The following is a 15,631-nucleotide window of genomic DNA, read 5'->3' on the forward strand; positions in this document are numbered from 1 at the left end:
TGTAGGGGACCTAGAGCAAGCACCAACAGCTCTGCCAGCTGCCCAGACTGCTGCCTGGTCAGCAAGGCACCAAATGTTCCCCTAACAAAAGCAGCTTTCGAAACTCTGACCAAGTAAGAAATCAAGGGAAAGTATACACAAAAAGTTGAAGGGAGTGGGGGGGAGAGGACACTGGATATAAAATAATACTGATATTAACAACTGCCTCCTCTCTTGCTAAAAATTAGTTATGCAGCTTTACCATATGACAGCAGCAGAATCAGTAGCAGCCAGACCCAGAATGTCACATCAAAGTCTTCAGAATTAAAAGCACAAAGAAAGAAAGAGCTTCCTTCTTATATCCCCTCCATCAAGCCAACAAGCACTACAAGACTCTGAAAATTCAACCATTTCCATTCCTGCCCAGTAGGTACCAAATTAAAACCTGAGCCCTACAGAAAAGTTTCTGCTCCTGATGCACTTTGCTAGCCACCGAGTAGGGTGCTCCAGCACAGGGGTGGGAGAATGAATTGTCTGTAACAGGAAAGCAAGAGGGAAATTAAAATGGGGGAGAAAACAAAACAGCAAAAACAAAACCACAGAAAACCAGTCTCTGTCCTACCTGGAAACTGCTGGGACTCATCCAAGAGTAACATGCTGTTCAGTGCACTGAGGCAAGACCTCTGCCTGCGACTCTGCCCCAGCACTTGTTCAATGTGGCTGCACGCTCCCAGCCCTTCTGCTATTCTTGTCTCAGGATCTTCAGGACAAAAGTTTCCAGTCACTCCCGACAACTCGTTATCTCTGCCTGCAGCCCAGTGAGCACTAAATCCACTCTCACTGGCTGTTCAGTCTGCAAGCGGGAAATGCCTCCTGATAGAACAGTCCAGGGTACAGGCAGGGAAACCTGCACTTAAGGTTTCTGAAAATAACTTTGGTAAATAGCTCCTAGTGCTTGAATCCACCCAGCCGGTGTGACAGGAATGAGTACGCATATATCCTCCCTGCACCCAGCCGAGACGGACCAGGGTCACTGTTATATAACTAGTTAAATATGCCTCGTGTTCAGCCTAAATAAAAATTGTCACTATCTCCTCCCCTGCTTGGAGAGTCAAACAACACAGCCCTGCCCGAGGTAGCTGCTGCTCCACTGGGGACTGATGCCTGGAGCTGTGCTGCTCGGCCGGTTTGGCTTCAGCACGTGTTCCTGATCAGCGGGAGCAGCCTCAGTTATGCCTGGGAAGAGAGTTTTAAAAGAGACAAGAAGAGCAGGGAGGCTGAGTGGGTGTGTACAGGGGAGGTCTCTCTCCTCCCGAGCAGCAGAGCTGCACACCATTCGGATCGGATCCCATTCACTCAGCCTGTGATCCAGTTCAACTAGTGGCAGAGACCAAGACTGAGAATAAAATAAAAATCCTTACATAACCACTCAGGCTCCGGCGGGGCCCCGCGCAAGGGGAATCCCAACAGACAACAGGACGGGCAGAGCAGGGGACACGCGGGACCGTAACCCCGCTTCCAAACTTCACAGCACAACAAGGAAAGGGGGAATGAGTTGCAAAAAGTACAGCCTTTCTGGCTCTGAAAACAACCTCGTATCTGTGATTTTTATGAGCTATTTGCATGATGTCTGCTAATTTCCAAGAAACCTGGACAACTGAGACTGAAACTGAAGCAATTTGCTGGGAGCTGGTAACCTGTTTGCACAGTAACAGGCAAAAGAGCATCCCCTCGGTTTCGTTACAGCACTGCTAGTCTGCAGAAGGTTCTCAGTGCAGCAAATGGACTATGAAGGAGATTTCCCAGTTTTTAGGAAACAACCCTTCAGAATTTTGTGGAGTGCAAGCTTATTCTAAGTGAGCCTTCCTCCCCATCATCCATCTGTTCCAGAAGGACAGGTACAGGAGAGAATAAGTAAGTACAGGAGAGAATAAGTACTCTAAAGCTGTAGTTGAACCCCCAAAGCTTAATCATGGTGCCTAGCTTTCTTCAGAGCTACAGAGAGTTTTTCCCTGCCTGATTCCCTTCACAGGCATACCCAATGCCAGTAACAAACAGCAAACCTGGGCTGATAGACACGTAATGAAATCAGCTTGCTCCTAGCGAGGATTTGTCCACGTAATGAAGTCAGCTCTTTGCTTGAAACAACTGGCAAGCGAGAGTCAGGAAAATCAGGACAGGCAGAAGAAGCTCGAAGCAGGCTGTGTCTGAACAGCCCTGGCACAGATCTGCAGGACTCCAGGACAATATGCTGCACTCATGGCAGTAAAGGTTGATCTAAAGGTCTGCAAACACAGCCAGGGCAGAGCCCGGTTACCCTTCCTGTGACTCCAGCAAATCTTGTTAGACCTTTCATTTCAGAGGGCAGTAGGGCACAGTGAATGCTTGATACTGCCAAAATATCCTCGTTGCTTCAGGGTACATCACAACTTAAAAAAAAAACACAAGGTGCTATTTTTATAATGACAGCCATATAAATTTTACCAAAGAAAGGATTAATTGTATTAAAATGAAGAGGCTTGGTAACAAGACAGTCTTTCACCTGTGTCAGAGATTCAAATACCCCAGCCAGTGCACAGAATTTACCCTGTTTATCAAAGGGGAAGAGAGGGACAAATTTACTAACAAAAGTACATAGCCAAGGATCTTGCAGCACGCCTTAGAAGGACTGTATAGGGTTGAAATAAATAACCAAACATGACCTCAGCATCTGACCTAACAGTTTTATGAAACTGGAAAGCAAGATTTAAAGACAAATACTTATGTAAATACAACTGGGTATTTTCCAAGGCATGCTTATTACAGCAATCAAGCCCAGGGAAAATGGAAGTTCAGTACAGTGGGGAAACAGGCGACCTGTACCTGTCCCTCTGCACACAGCAATGAAAGGGGAACTTCCTTCTCCACCTGACTGTGCAAAATGGAAAGGAATTTTTCAAGCTTTTCTACTCACAACAGCCTACTGGTGAGGCCATCACTGTTAGCCATGATAAATACGTGTTCACACAGCCAAGAATTAGATCTGCCAGAAACAGTCAGTTTATAAAATGATCTCCTCATGGAAGGTAATCTTGTTATAGATAAGCCCATTTACTGAATAGCTTTTCTGTGAGACCAGTCTTGCCAGTAAGGAATAATGTTCTCCCTCCTCTACAGGGTCTGAAATCTTACCTAGCTGTCATACCTCACCTACCTCATGCTCAAGCCACAAGTTCTTTGCAATTGTACATCTGTGCTACACATCAGAAGAGGCTTCTCAAGAAACTGTTGTCACTTGAGAATAACATAGGAGATCCCCCTGTTAAAAAAAAAATCACTATAAAATTTGTATTTTCATAGAGTATCAAGACAAAGGCCCTTCAGAACATGGTTTTTATTCATCTGACAAGTCTTTTCAGTAGCAATGTCAGCATCCCTGAGCCCTGCAAATTCATAACAGTTAAAACTCACACCTAAACCTGCCTACAAACATGTCTCAGTTTAACCCGAGCCAGCAACACGGCCACTCATTCACTCCCTCCCTGTGGGATGAGGGAGAGAATCAGAAGGGTGAAAGTGAGAAAACTCCTGAGTTGAGATAAAGACAGCTTAACAGGTAAAGCAAAAGCCGAGTGTGCAAGCAAAGCAAAACAAGGAATTCATTCACTACTTCCCATCGGCAGGCAGGTCTTCAGCCACCTCCAGGAAAGCAGGGCTCCACCACACATAACGGTTACTTGGGAAGACAAAACACCATCACTCCAAAAACATAGCCCCATACCAGCTACCATGAAGAACATTAACTCTATCCCAGCCAAAATCAGCACAAAAGATATCGTAAGTGACTCTCCTTCCCCATCCTTTCAAGCTGAAATAGTTCCTTCCTCATCCCCACGTCTGTTCTCCACCTTGAACCTGGTTCTCTCAACCCCCTGCTCCCCTTGCTGAGTTCTGCAGGCTGAACAGCTCCAGGACTGCTCAACATTGACCTGATCCAAGCCCACCAAGCGTAGGGTAGGTGAGAAACACTGGATCCATAATGTCCCACCACACTCTTGGTCCCTGAAAGCTGGGGTGATCCCCTTCTCTCCAATGACTGCCCCATGTGCTGTTCACCCTCATTGCCACCCTGCAGAACAGGAGAGACCTTCCTTGTTCATCCTTGGCTGCTCCATGCTGGCTGTGCAGTCCCTTTCCCATCCCACAGCTTTCTCACAGGCATGCTCCACATCCACCAGCTGCTTCTGCACACCCCACTGATCACCAACAAGTAGAGAAGCTGCCTACAAATCTGAATTGTTTGTAAGTTATTAAACACAAACTAGGCTTGACAGCCAAATTTCACTCTTGATTACCAGCTGCTGGTAACACATACAAATATCACTAAGGCCACTTTCCCTGTCTTGTTTTAGCAACATGGAAAGCACACAAAACCACGAGTTTTGAGTTGGTTATGGCCTAGGTGGTGTTTATCAACCTAAAGCAGTTCTTACAGAATCAGACTCCACAACACTATTTGTTGGCAGCTGAGTATTGCTGGGCTTTGAGAATCATTTGCTGTTTAAACAAACACTGCACTGTAAATAAAAACTCTTTTTGAGTAAGATCTAAACCAACCACAGAAAACCAGAGGAGGCTTTCCATTGATCTTAGAGAGGTTTGGACTGAACCGTAAGGCATAAAATTTGATCAATCTGTTGGGTTTTTTTTCTTCTTTCTTCTCATTTTATTTGTATTCATCTAATCTTGGTTTATTTTCTTTCCTACACTCATCTAAATCATAACTTGGGGGCCGGGAGTGGGGGTAGAAGTTGCACATAATGTAACAAAAATCTAATCACACAAAACACAGGTTGTGATGAAAAGCAGTGCCTTCTGGAAATGCTTTTCAGACGGACACTGTGGCAAAACATACACTGCTTCAGCCTTCACACTCAGGCTTTAAGAGGTTGTTCAAATGCACTAAAGAAAACAAGTTGTTATTAGACAAGATGTAATGATTTTAAGTCAAAGGATTTATATCATAGATATTTACTATCATCTTAATCAAAGATAAATCCATTGAGTTACAATTCCAGTTATATTGAATAAACTGATTCTCACCTCTTCATATAACTTGCTACATTTGTGCTACTGAAGATGACACCATGTATTTATGCACCACAGAAGAGTTGTTGTGTCCAACCTTAATTTCATTCCAGTTTTTATCTAAGTGCAAATTTGACATAAATCACAAGCTAAGAGTACACAGAAGTGCCATTTCAAAATTGCTTCTAGAGTTCAAGTATTTAAATATTTTACATAGATGAAGATTACCTGCAGATGTTTTAATTGCAAATTTGTTTTGACAGAGATTTAAACTATAAGTTTCTCTTCACCAAGGCCCAAAAGATTTTATCTTGTAGCTTTCTCCTGTCTCATTCCTATTTGCATATTTGCAAGTGAAAATAATGTCTTCTGACTCCTACTGAGATTTTTTTTGGAGGCTGAATCAGTCTCAATGTGAAGAATATGTGAACAAGACATTTTCAACATCTGTAGTACAAACTACTGTTATTAAAAAAATGGGTATTGCATCAAAAAACTTAAATCCAAATGATGAGCCAGACACTTCTGAAAGTTCAGTGTTGCAGTTTTCCATAAAGCCTAAGTAGAAAATTAAAATGACAAATAAAGCAAATAACTGTGATGTGATATTGTGTTTTAACATTTGAAGAATATTTCTAATTTAATTAAAACAGTTCCCTTTCCTTCCAAACTTAATGCTGCTTCTTTGCTAAAAGTATGATACTTGTATGAAATACAGCTACGTGCACATTTTATTTAACCAGTCATCAAAACCAGCACCATACGATAAATGAAGGAAAAATGAAAATAAGGACCCCTTGCATAGTTTAAACTCAAATGCAAAACAGAGAAGAGTTTCACCCAGTGCATTTGAAAGTAAAAGGGGCACTGCCTAAAATGTAAAGCAGAGGATTTATCACACCCATCAGGCAACCTTGGCAAAGTCACTTTGCCGCTCCTTACCTGTTCAAGAGGGAAAATACCACATTACAAATTTGCTAATTAGTTTCCTTGTGATTTCATCATGGTTTCAGAAGTTACAGATGACAGAGTACGGTGCCTATTAGCAATGACTAGGTGCAGTGCAAAGCTGAGTACTAAAAAAGTACATGAGGGAAAAAGGTACCACATGTGACTGAGAAGTGTGACTTTGTTAGACATTCCCTGGCTGCTTTGTGAAAAGAGAAAAGCAAGTTTTTGGCCAATAAAGCACAACCCCCAGATCCTGCAAAGCCTATCAGAAATGCAGGAAGAAATGAGATACTTCTCCTCTCCAAGACTCGGAGCAATTCTTTGTTCAGCCCATAACCACTCATTCACTCACTGACCCTGTTCCCCGTGCATTTATGCTACTCTCAGCTTTAAGAAAAGACAGCGTGTAGCTACAGGTAAAAAAAAAAAAAAAAAAAATTTGAAAAAATCCATATACATATATATAGAAAATGCAGAGCCACAGACGTGGGCTGTTCTTGAACCACATAGAAGGATTTCTATTTTGTGTTCCATCTACGTAATAGATCAAAGGGAAGGAGGAAGAAAAGAGGAGAAAAAAAAAAGCACAGCTAGTTATAATAGCACCTCATTTCAAGAGATCAGCCAGTCCCTGCGCCCAATCGGCAGGTCTGGAGGAAGCAGAGCTCTGGCGTCATCACCTCCTTTTAAAGAAGGAAAGCAAGTCATTACTCCAGGTTATATAACACTTAGACTATGCCAGACTGTGTGCCACCCTCTCAAAAAGGAAGCCGCTGTCAGAGAGCCTGAGAGTGGGACAGAGGAGTCACAAACATCTTCATTTGGAGCTTCCCCTTGCTTAGGATAAGCAGAGGAGACAGGGAAGAGTCTGCACTTTGGGACAGAGCAGGCAGACAGCAAAAGGCTCAGCGACCGACCTGCCACATGGTTCATCAGTCTGTAATTCCCTGCAAAGGGGGCTGGGGGGACAGCTCTCCTCAGGATCTCATCCTTCCTTCCCACAGCAGCCGACAAGCCACACCTCACCCTGCTGAGAATAACCTAGTTCACAGGGTTAGTTAAAATGCTGGAATCAGTCAATAAAACCCCCACAAACCCCAGGCACCACTCCTCCCACACTCCTCTCCATTCCTGTTACCTTCCCCTATTCCTCCCAGATTTATGGGCAAACAGGCTGTAGACAAGGGATTTCCACCAGCCTCTATCACCCTCTGGCAACCCAGAGTGCCCCGGCACAAAGTGCCCAGTAAGGCAATCTGCAGCTTCGATTTTGGCAGCGAGGGAGCTAACAAAGTGGACAGCACTGGCTGTTCCCAGCAAAGTACCCAAGAGTTTTTTGGTTTTTTTTTTAATGTCACCCTTTAGCATGTCCAGTCAAGTCACTTCACGGGAGCTGGGTGTCTGCCACGGGGTCTGCACAGGCATTAGCAGCTCCCACACAATGTGCTGGGTACACAGACACTGGCTAGCTGGGCAGGTCCTACACACAGAAACACCATTTGTTCTGAAAGACAGACTGTACTACAAGGAAACTGCCAGAATAAAAATAATGGGTAAAATATGCAGCCTTCTGTAACAAAGCAAAGTTCCCAGCAAAATCAGCAGGGCTTTTGCGTAAAGGAGAGGCAAACCCTCTTCTCTGCAATTTCAATGTAACCTTTCTGCATTACTCAGGAACCAGGATTGCTAAAACTGCAAATGTGAGTATCCAGTCTCTTCTCACCTTTGATACTAACTAGATCTTTTGTATTTTATTCAGCTCCGTTGTGGAAACATAGGACAGCCAGCTTCTAACTTTCTGGGTCTTAGGAAACCAATGCAAGTCTCAAATGTAAGATGTGCAGAGGTGGAAAGTGTATGCTTAACAGACACAAAGCAACTTCGGAGATGCTCTCATCCCTTTGAGGAACTGAGGGAACAATAAAAACCCCTCAACTTCTTAGTCAGAGCAAGTCACCTGAGAAATGTATCCAATATTTGCGGTTAGACACACATTTGCTGACCCAGTTATTCACAACCAGCTGACTGGAGGTCAAGCCCCACAGTCTGCACCTGTATGATAAAGCGTATTTAAACATCTGATTCATAAGGATCATTTTCTAAGGTAACGCAGTTTCCCATAACAACCTCATAAAATTTAAACACATATTATTAATTCACAAGTAAACTCTTTCACAAGTAGCGATTGCTTTTGTACCTCTATGATACCACTCATGCCATCCTCTTTGCATCCAACTATTGGCTTGGAAGACAAGTCTACAAAAAGTCCCCAAAAGCATTCAAATCTACCTAATTGTTTAAGAATAGCAAAGTGCACAGTGGGACATGGAAGTTCAGGTTTGACTTCCCAAGCTTACAAACATCAGGGCCATGGCTGAGGCAATAAACTTACTGCTGAGAAGAGGTTTTCTTCCCCCAGGGTAAGCCCTTCTAGCTTCCTAAGAAACAGTACTGGTGGACTCTAGAGGGAGCTGCCTCCAGCCACCAGTAACGGAAATAAAAGAAGCAGGATAGGAAAGTCCATCAAGAAGGAAGAAATGGAAATATGTCAATCATCACTCTTCCCTTCCCCCCAAGAAATCTACCTTGTGCTCTGCAAACAGTAACTTGACGATTAAATTATAGGATTGTTACTTACTGGCACCCACCACTGGCACATGTACACACAGAATACAGCAGAGCTTAAAATCAAAGGAACCCTCCTGATCGTCCTCAGTGTTCTTCTAGATCTAGAGATGTCCTCACTTTTGGTTCTTCTTTCCACACCTTTTTCTCTGACTCATCCACTTTCAATCAACAAAAAGCGCCTCCTCTCCACTCCAAGCTCATTCTGACAGGGCTGCGCCTTTCCTTAGCCCTGCCACCAGCCTCCAGCTAAACAAGGACAAGAGATCAAAGCACATGTATCACATTTTTTCAGCAGAAAGCGAGAAGCAATGAAGGCCACTGTGCCCATGTACTGCAGTAGAGGGAGGCATCTCATTAAAGGGTTCCTCAAAGACCAGCTACAGTCTCTGAGGCTGCCTCGACCTTGGGTTGCCCATCTCCCCTCAATACCCAAACACACAGCTGTGAAAAGCTGCTTTCTAAAAGGAGCTGAGAGATTAAAGAAATAAGTATGTATTTGCTCCTCCTCTTCTTAAGGAATGTATTTCATTTTCTAGTAGACAGGGAGGACAACTTAAAACCAGTATTTCCTAAGAGAAAATGGTGTGCAGTTTGGTCAAAAGTGCAAGGCAAAAAGATTTCAGGTTGCTGGGACTAGTCTCCATTCACCGATACGAGCAGGACCATCCAATTAAAGTAAAGAGTGCAGATAAATTGCTTTCTAACAGCAACTCCCCCCCCCCTTTTTTTCCCCCAGCAGTACAGGCCTTTCTAAATCTGGATATAAAATGATACAGAATAAGATATCATTTAAAAAGGTTATTCAGGAGACTATCTCCACATTCTTCCTCTGCCCCTCAGTTTCATACAGGTGAGTATAACATGACTTAATTTATGAGAACAACTTCAGATGAAAAGCAAAAACTTGTGTACATGAGCACAGGAGGCTGCTAAAGGAACAGATTTATACCAGAATACTTTCCTCTCTTCCCCTATAAGGACAGAAATTTGCTCCATTCCCAACCCCACACACATCAGTTTTGTTTTGTTCCAGCACTTTGTTGGAGATAAGGAAAGACGGAAGGACTTTGGGTTGGGAAGCACATGTATAACGTGATGTCCCAAAAGGAGCAGCAGCTCCCTGCACCTCAAGGATGTACTGTTCAAAACAAACAACAAACAAAAGACAAACTGCTTACAGACTGCAGGCAGGGAGAGGGGAGAATATTAACCCACAGGTCCACATCACTTTAAAAACAGATTTCCAAAATAATTTCAGCTTAATAACTCCAGGTACTAATGAACTTTCTAGTAACTATGGCATTAACTACTAATTTTTTCCCCTCAGGTTAGACAAGGAAATTATCCAGACAGCTACAAATTGATTTCATTCTCAATGTAATTGCACCCCTTGTGATGAGAAGCCACGAAGAGCCACAACGGAATATCACATTAAACAAAACACATTCTTACTAGAATTTCATGCCAACATTTTTATCCCCAACAACCAAGGAAAAACTGCGTGCAAAGCTGATCTAGCAGTACCCCTTTACCTAAACAGGCTTTCCTCTAGCAAGAGTTCAAGGAAAGCGAAGAGCTTTGCAAACCTGAATCGACAGCTACTGTCACCTGAAGTAGCCTGCCTTGGTATCTTGGGAAACTCAGAACTGTGAGTATCAAGAGGCACACTCAAGTTCCAACAAAAAGCAGCCATTGAAATACATTCTGGATCATGCTCCAGAAACAAGAGGTAACTCTAAATCTGTCATGATACTCTCAACTATCATAGACAGGGATGACCACAGTTTTAAGAGGCTAAGGTGAGGAAAAGGATCTTCTCTTTCCCCTCGCTAACCTCCTATGCCAATCTTTCAGAGGTTCTGAGACTTGGCCATGGTGCCTTCACCCTACTAAGAAGCTGTAGGGCAAAAGATCACAGGCACCTGTGTGTCCTCCACTCCCCTGGGACTTGTGATTCTGTACCACCAACTCAACTGTGCTGCTTATTCACTCCTCTCTTAGGGTCCATATGTCCGTAGAAAGCCCACACAAAGCAGTTTTGTTTTGCTCCAGCAGTTTTTCAGGGAGGAGGAGGAGCAGTATGAGTCTGAGGTGGGAAAAGGGAGTGCAGATTGCCTCAATCTTCTCCTGTTCTCCACCAGTCAAACAGAAATGCCACAGAGCTAGCACACCCTCAGTCCTGGGGAAAGAAAGAGGGAATGAGACAGGAGAAAAGAGCAAAGCAGACAACACAGGCAGAAGACAAGGCCAACTGCATGGAGATCGTCATATGACAATAGTAGCATCTAACATGCTATTATTTGGTGTTGCTAGTACATCTGTACATCAACAATTGCAGTATTACTGTGATATTGAAAAACTGTCCAGTGCTATAGCCCAGAAGTACTGATTCCAATCCTCGTGTGCTGTATCACACACCCTGTAGTGCAAAACCAATCAGTAGCCTTTGAGAACAGTGTCTGAATGCCTGTGCTCATGAAGGCATCTTTCAGAGAACTGAAGCAACCAGCTCTTTACACTTTTACCCGAGTTACACTTTTAAAAAGTGTTTACCCCATATATTCAGAGATAAGAAAACAAGCAACTTGCCATCACAATTAATAGCAGAATTACAGCAATACGTACGAGTGGGAGACAATGTTAATTCCAGAGACTTCAATCAGAATAATCCAAAGATATTCAGAAAGTGAAAAAACTGAGCACTACAGTGGGATTCATTCAAACATTCAACAGCTTTCCTCAGGAAAGCTCTGAGGTATGAACAGCTCCTGCATTTGAAATAATCTGCAAAATCTGTATTGGAGGTTTGTTTCCTCTTTGCTCAAATTAGCTTTTATTCCTATGGAGCTTTACACAGCCCTGAGCAACTACCGGGATCAGAGAAAAAGTGCAGGACTTGAAACAGCTCTTTATCTCTACAGTCATCAGTACATCACATTTCTAGTGAAAAGGAGTTAGGGAGTTAACCAAAAAAGTTCTTAGCAGTCACGCACTGATATCATAAAATCAAACATGATAAAACAAGTGCTGCTACCCACAAGCAATGAGAAAACAGATGCAGTGGGCAGGGATGACAAGGCTGGAAAAGCAGTGGAAGCCTCTGGCTAGGATTGAAGTGTGCTGCTAGGACAGGTGTGCAGTGTGGCAGCCACTGGGAAGGGATTGTAAGTGTCAGGGTAGGTATGTCCTGGAAGATGTGCTCTAGAGAAAAAGACTAAAGCTGTAAAAGCTCCTACACATGACGCTAAGGTTCATTAACTGACCACCACTGAAGAAATTGTACAAAGGATACAAGCTGTGTGGTCATCAACTCCCACTTATTCAGAAATATTCAGAAAAATAGTCTTCTGTGCTCTTTCTCTTCCTTGGGGGCAGGAGAAGGTTAAGAACTGCTTTCCTCAAGACTGAAAGTTTGCACCATGAAAATCCAAACTAAACTCTAGAACATCTGTGGGACAGTCTATACTAAATGCAAACAAAACTTCAGCTTCTCAAAGCAGAAATGAGAAAAACTGCACCAAAACTGAAGATACCACTCTTAATTACCAGAAATTCTGAAACTGAAACAACCACAAATATTAATTCCACACACAACATACATCAAAAAGACGATAACAGGTTAAACGTGCAAAACACAAATCACTGAGACCAGACTATCCCACTATAGGTGTGGATAACATAACATTAACCCTGGAAGGTTTATCACCATCAAAACATGGAAAACCTACATTCCCAAAACAAAGCCACTATTTTTGCAAGCAAGCAGTAAAAATGTTAGTTCTGTAATTGTTATAATCACTATTATTTAAAACAAGTAATCCATTTCAGTTTGGAGAAGATTTATATGCAGCCTGACGCCCTTCCAAGGAAATAACCATGAAAGATTAATAATCTTCTAAATCTTGTAGTGCTAGATATAGGCAAGAGGCCATCCACAAAGGAAGGATCCCCTCAGGATCCCCAGTGGAACATCTACAGACCAACCACAGTACCAGGAGGGGAGGAGAACAGTACAGCTGGGAACAGGGAGAACAAACTTTTAACATAAATTATTAAAATTAAGCTTTTAAAAAGCTTCATCGTATAAACACTTGAGCATGGACTTCCTTCTTGTGAACAAAAGTAACTGTGTGTTCCTAAGAGGATTTTTATGAACGAGGGTCATCTACAAAGAGGCAGGACTATAAACATCAGATGGACAAAATAAAATGATCCTCTTAATTCTGAAGTTAGCTATATTTCACGGGCCAAACAGCAGGACATTGGTTTTATATTAGATCTAAGGTAATCTAGATGTCAAATGACATTTCTGTCAGTATGTACCTGCGAAGAAATATCAGGAAAAGCAGAACGGACCCCTGCACAGAAAACAACAATTATACAGCTAAGCACACAGAAAGCAGCCTGATATTTTGGCAGACAGAATTAAAGCTGAAACAATCTGAAACCTCAGAGGCAATCTAGCTTTGCTCAGATTGTTAAAGAGTTTTTCCTGTACCTAATAAACAACTATAAAAACATTTTATGTTAGTTATATGTAAATTGCCTTTTTACTCTTCCTCATTATTTCCCACATTTGTTAACATTTATTTTTAATTAGTCACTAAAGAAATATAAAGCATAAACATGTTTCTAGTGTTTTAATATGAAAATAAACAGCTGTCATTAACAGTTAGCAATGTTCTGATATACCCATATTCATTCTGTTTGCTTTGCAAAGAGGAATTCTGACAAATGATTACGAGACAGTAATATAGATGTAGATAATAAAATACATAGGTTTAGGGTAAACTAACCACGGGGAATGACCCACTTGGACATGACATACAGCCACTCCTCTCTGTTAACAAAAGTTTGCCTACAACATCACGCTTCCTATTGCTCCGCTGAGTGCAGGTTCCTGTGAACAAAGTGACAAGGTCACTGCCAGTCTCTGAGACAAAGTAATCTGCAGCCCTGTAACTTCATGTCCTGGGAATTCCCTTGTTTCTTCCCTTGAACTGACACTTCTATTTCTGCTACTTTCTCATTAGAAAAAGCCATCACGTGAATAAAATCAGAGGAATAAAATTCGTTTGTGTAAATATTTTATGAGCATTTTAAATCAAAACGGTATTTTCAAGTAGCATGTGGCTGAAAGAATATTAAAAAAACCAAACAAACAACACTTGAGGACAACAATGTACTTTGAAACTAAAAATACTTTAGTAACTAGAAGAGAGAAGCATCTAAGACATTCCATGCTAAGAAAAGGAAGACTATTCTCAGTAGGCTGAATTAAGTGCATTCAAAAATCTGCACACTCTTTGAAATTATGAAAACCCACAATTTTAAGGAAGCAAACACAGCATCCCCTTAGGCTCAGACTGTCGTTTTCTGAGTTTGGTGGCAAGCACAGCATGGGGAATTCCCACCTGAGCCACGCACTCCTGTCCACATGCCCTTCTGCTGGACCAACAAACATATTTCTAGGATCATGCCACCAACCAGAAGAGTTACCTAATCTTGCTTAAATGTAACCTGCACAGCACAGCTCCACAAACAGCTCTCTTGGTCCTAACTGAAGAGGAGAGTGGGGCAGTTATAACTAGGTGAGGATAGAAGGTGACAGCTTAGCCAGCACTGCCACCTTTAATACTGTGTAGCAAACAAAAATAAGCTCAATCTGTATGCTGTCAGAAAAGAACATTTTCCAGTTGTTAAAGATGATCATTATAAGTAAACAATAATTACCCATAGCATCAATTAAATTGTTTACCTATGGGCAAGCCAGTGAAGTAAAAATATTTAATTTCACCATATTATTTTAATAATACAAGTAATTGTAAATTGATTTATTTACTTCTCTATAAAATTGCTTCCCCAGAATCTGTAGCTATTTAAAAAATGCTATCCTGCTTACAATTTACGTTTGTGGCTTGTTTTCACAATGGAAAATTTTTTGGCCAAGAGTTCAAATTTAACCTGCATTAAATCCCTATTTAAACCAAACGCCCACATAAACACTTCTCCCCAGCAAGTGCTGGACAAATCCTAACCCTTCTGTTAGCTCCCGAGGTGTCACTCACCAAAGTTAGTAGCGCTGGTTTTGTATAACAAACGTATGCAGAGATTCACAAGCCCATTCACTTACCACTCTCATCAAGTAAGTCCTCCTCGTCATCCCCATCATTGTCCTCCTCCATCGCCTCCTCCTCATCTTCCTCCTCCTCCTCTTCCATATCCTCCTGCTCCAAGTCCGGGTCCAGGTCCGGATCACTCCCTGAGATTGACTCGTCTGACATGATTCCCAGTGGTGCTCCTTGTGCATTACCTGCTCATGTTCTACCAGGAGGCAGCCCTGCAAGAAAAGAAGAGAGGTACGTAATGAGCCCAGTAAATCCCAACCTTTGAGCCTCAAGGCTCAGAATCATAGCTGGATTACTGCATATAAAAACACCAATCTGCCATCAGTCTTCAATAACAGTTATATCAGACTGTGCACAAAATCCTGTGTGGAAAATGGATGCCATAAGCAACGTATCATTATGATATAGGCCCAGCATTGTAGAATCAGTATCAGAACCAACACATTAACTAATCACTCAAAAAACTGCCTCTTTCTTGGTATCCTTGACATGTACACAGCAAAAAGATTCCTAGTACCAATACCTGATTATACAAACATGCAAAAATAAACACATTATGTGAACAATTTCAGAACACTAGCATCCAAACACGAAGCATAGGGAAAAGGATCAATCTCAGAATCCCATATGGATTCCTGTTACCCTGATCCCCGAGCACCGCAAGCATCATGGCAGCATGCAGACCCTGGGTCACAGCCAGAAACCACCCTTCTGACTTAGCTGTACCTGCTGTGAAGGTCACCCACCTACTCATCACAGACTGTCTGAAGTCTCCGTTCCAACCAAGGGAGCAGAGACAGCGTTACCTTATAACGGCACGGACAGAAGACAACAAAGATCCAGTTTTTAAAGGCTGTACGTCCCTTTGTAAAGCAGGG

General features: G+C 42.3%; 1 protein-coding gene across 1 annotated transcript in view; it reads right to left on the minus strand.

Annotated features, from left to right (window-relative positions):
* RAD54L2 (RAD54 like 2) overlaps positions 1-14,909 on the minus strand; it is a 45,105-nt gene extending 30,196 nt beyond the window's left edge. Inside the window, exons 1-2 of the mRNA XM_010162988.1 lie at positions 14,762-14,909; positions 11,648-11,655 (exon numbers count right to left, since the gene is read on the minus strand). Coding sequence (XP_010161290.1) covers positions 11,648-11,655; positions 14,762-14,909 — 156 coding nt within the window. The remainder of the gene's footprint in view (positions 1-11,647; positions 11,656-14,761) is intronic.
* Positions 14,910-15,631: the final 722 nt, after the last annotated feature.

Source organism: Antrostomus carolinensis, unplaced genomic scaffold (genome assembly GCF_000700745.2).
Source record: "Antrostomus carolinensis isolate BGI_N321 unplaced genomic scaffold, ASM70074v2 scaffold5232, whole genome shotgun sequence".
Lineage (NCBI taxonomy): Eukaryota > Metazoa > Chordata > Aves > Caprimulgiformes > Caprimulgidae > Antrostomus > Antrostomus carolinensis.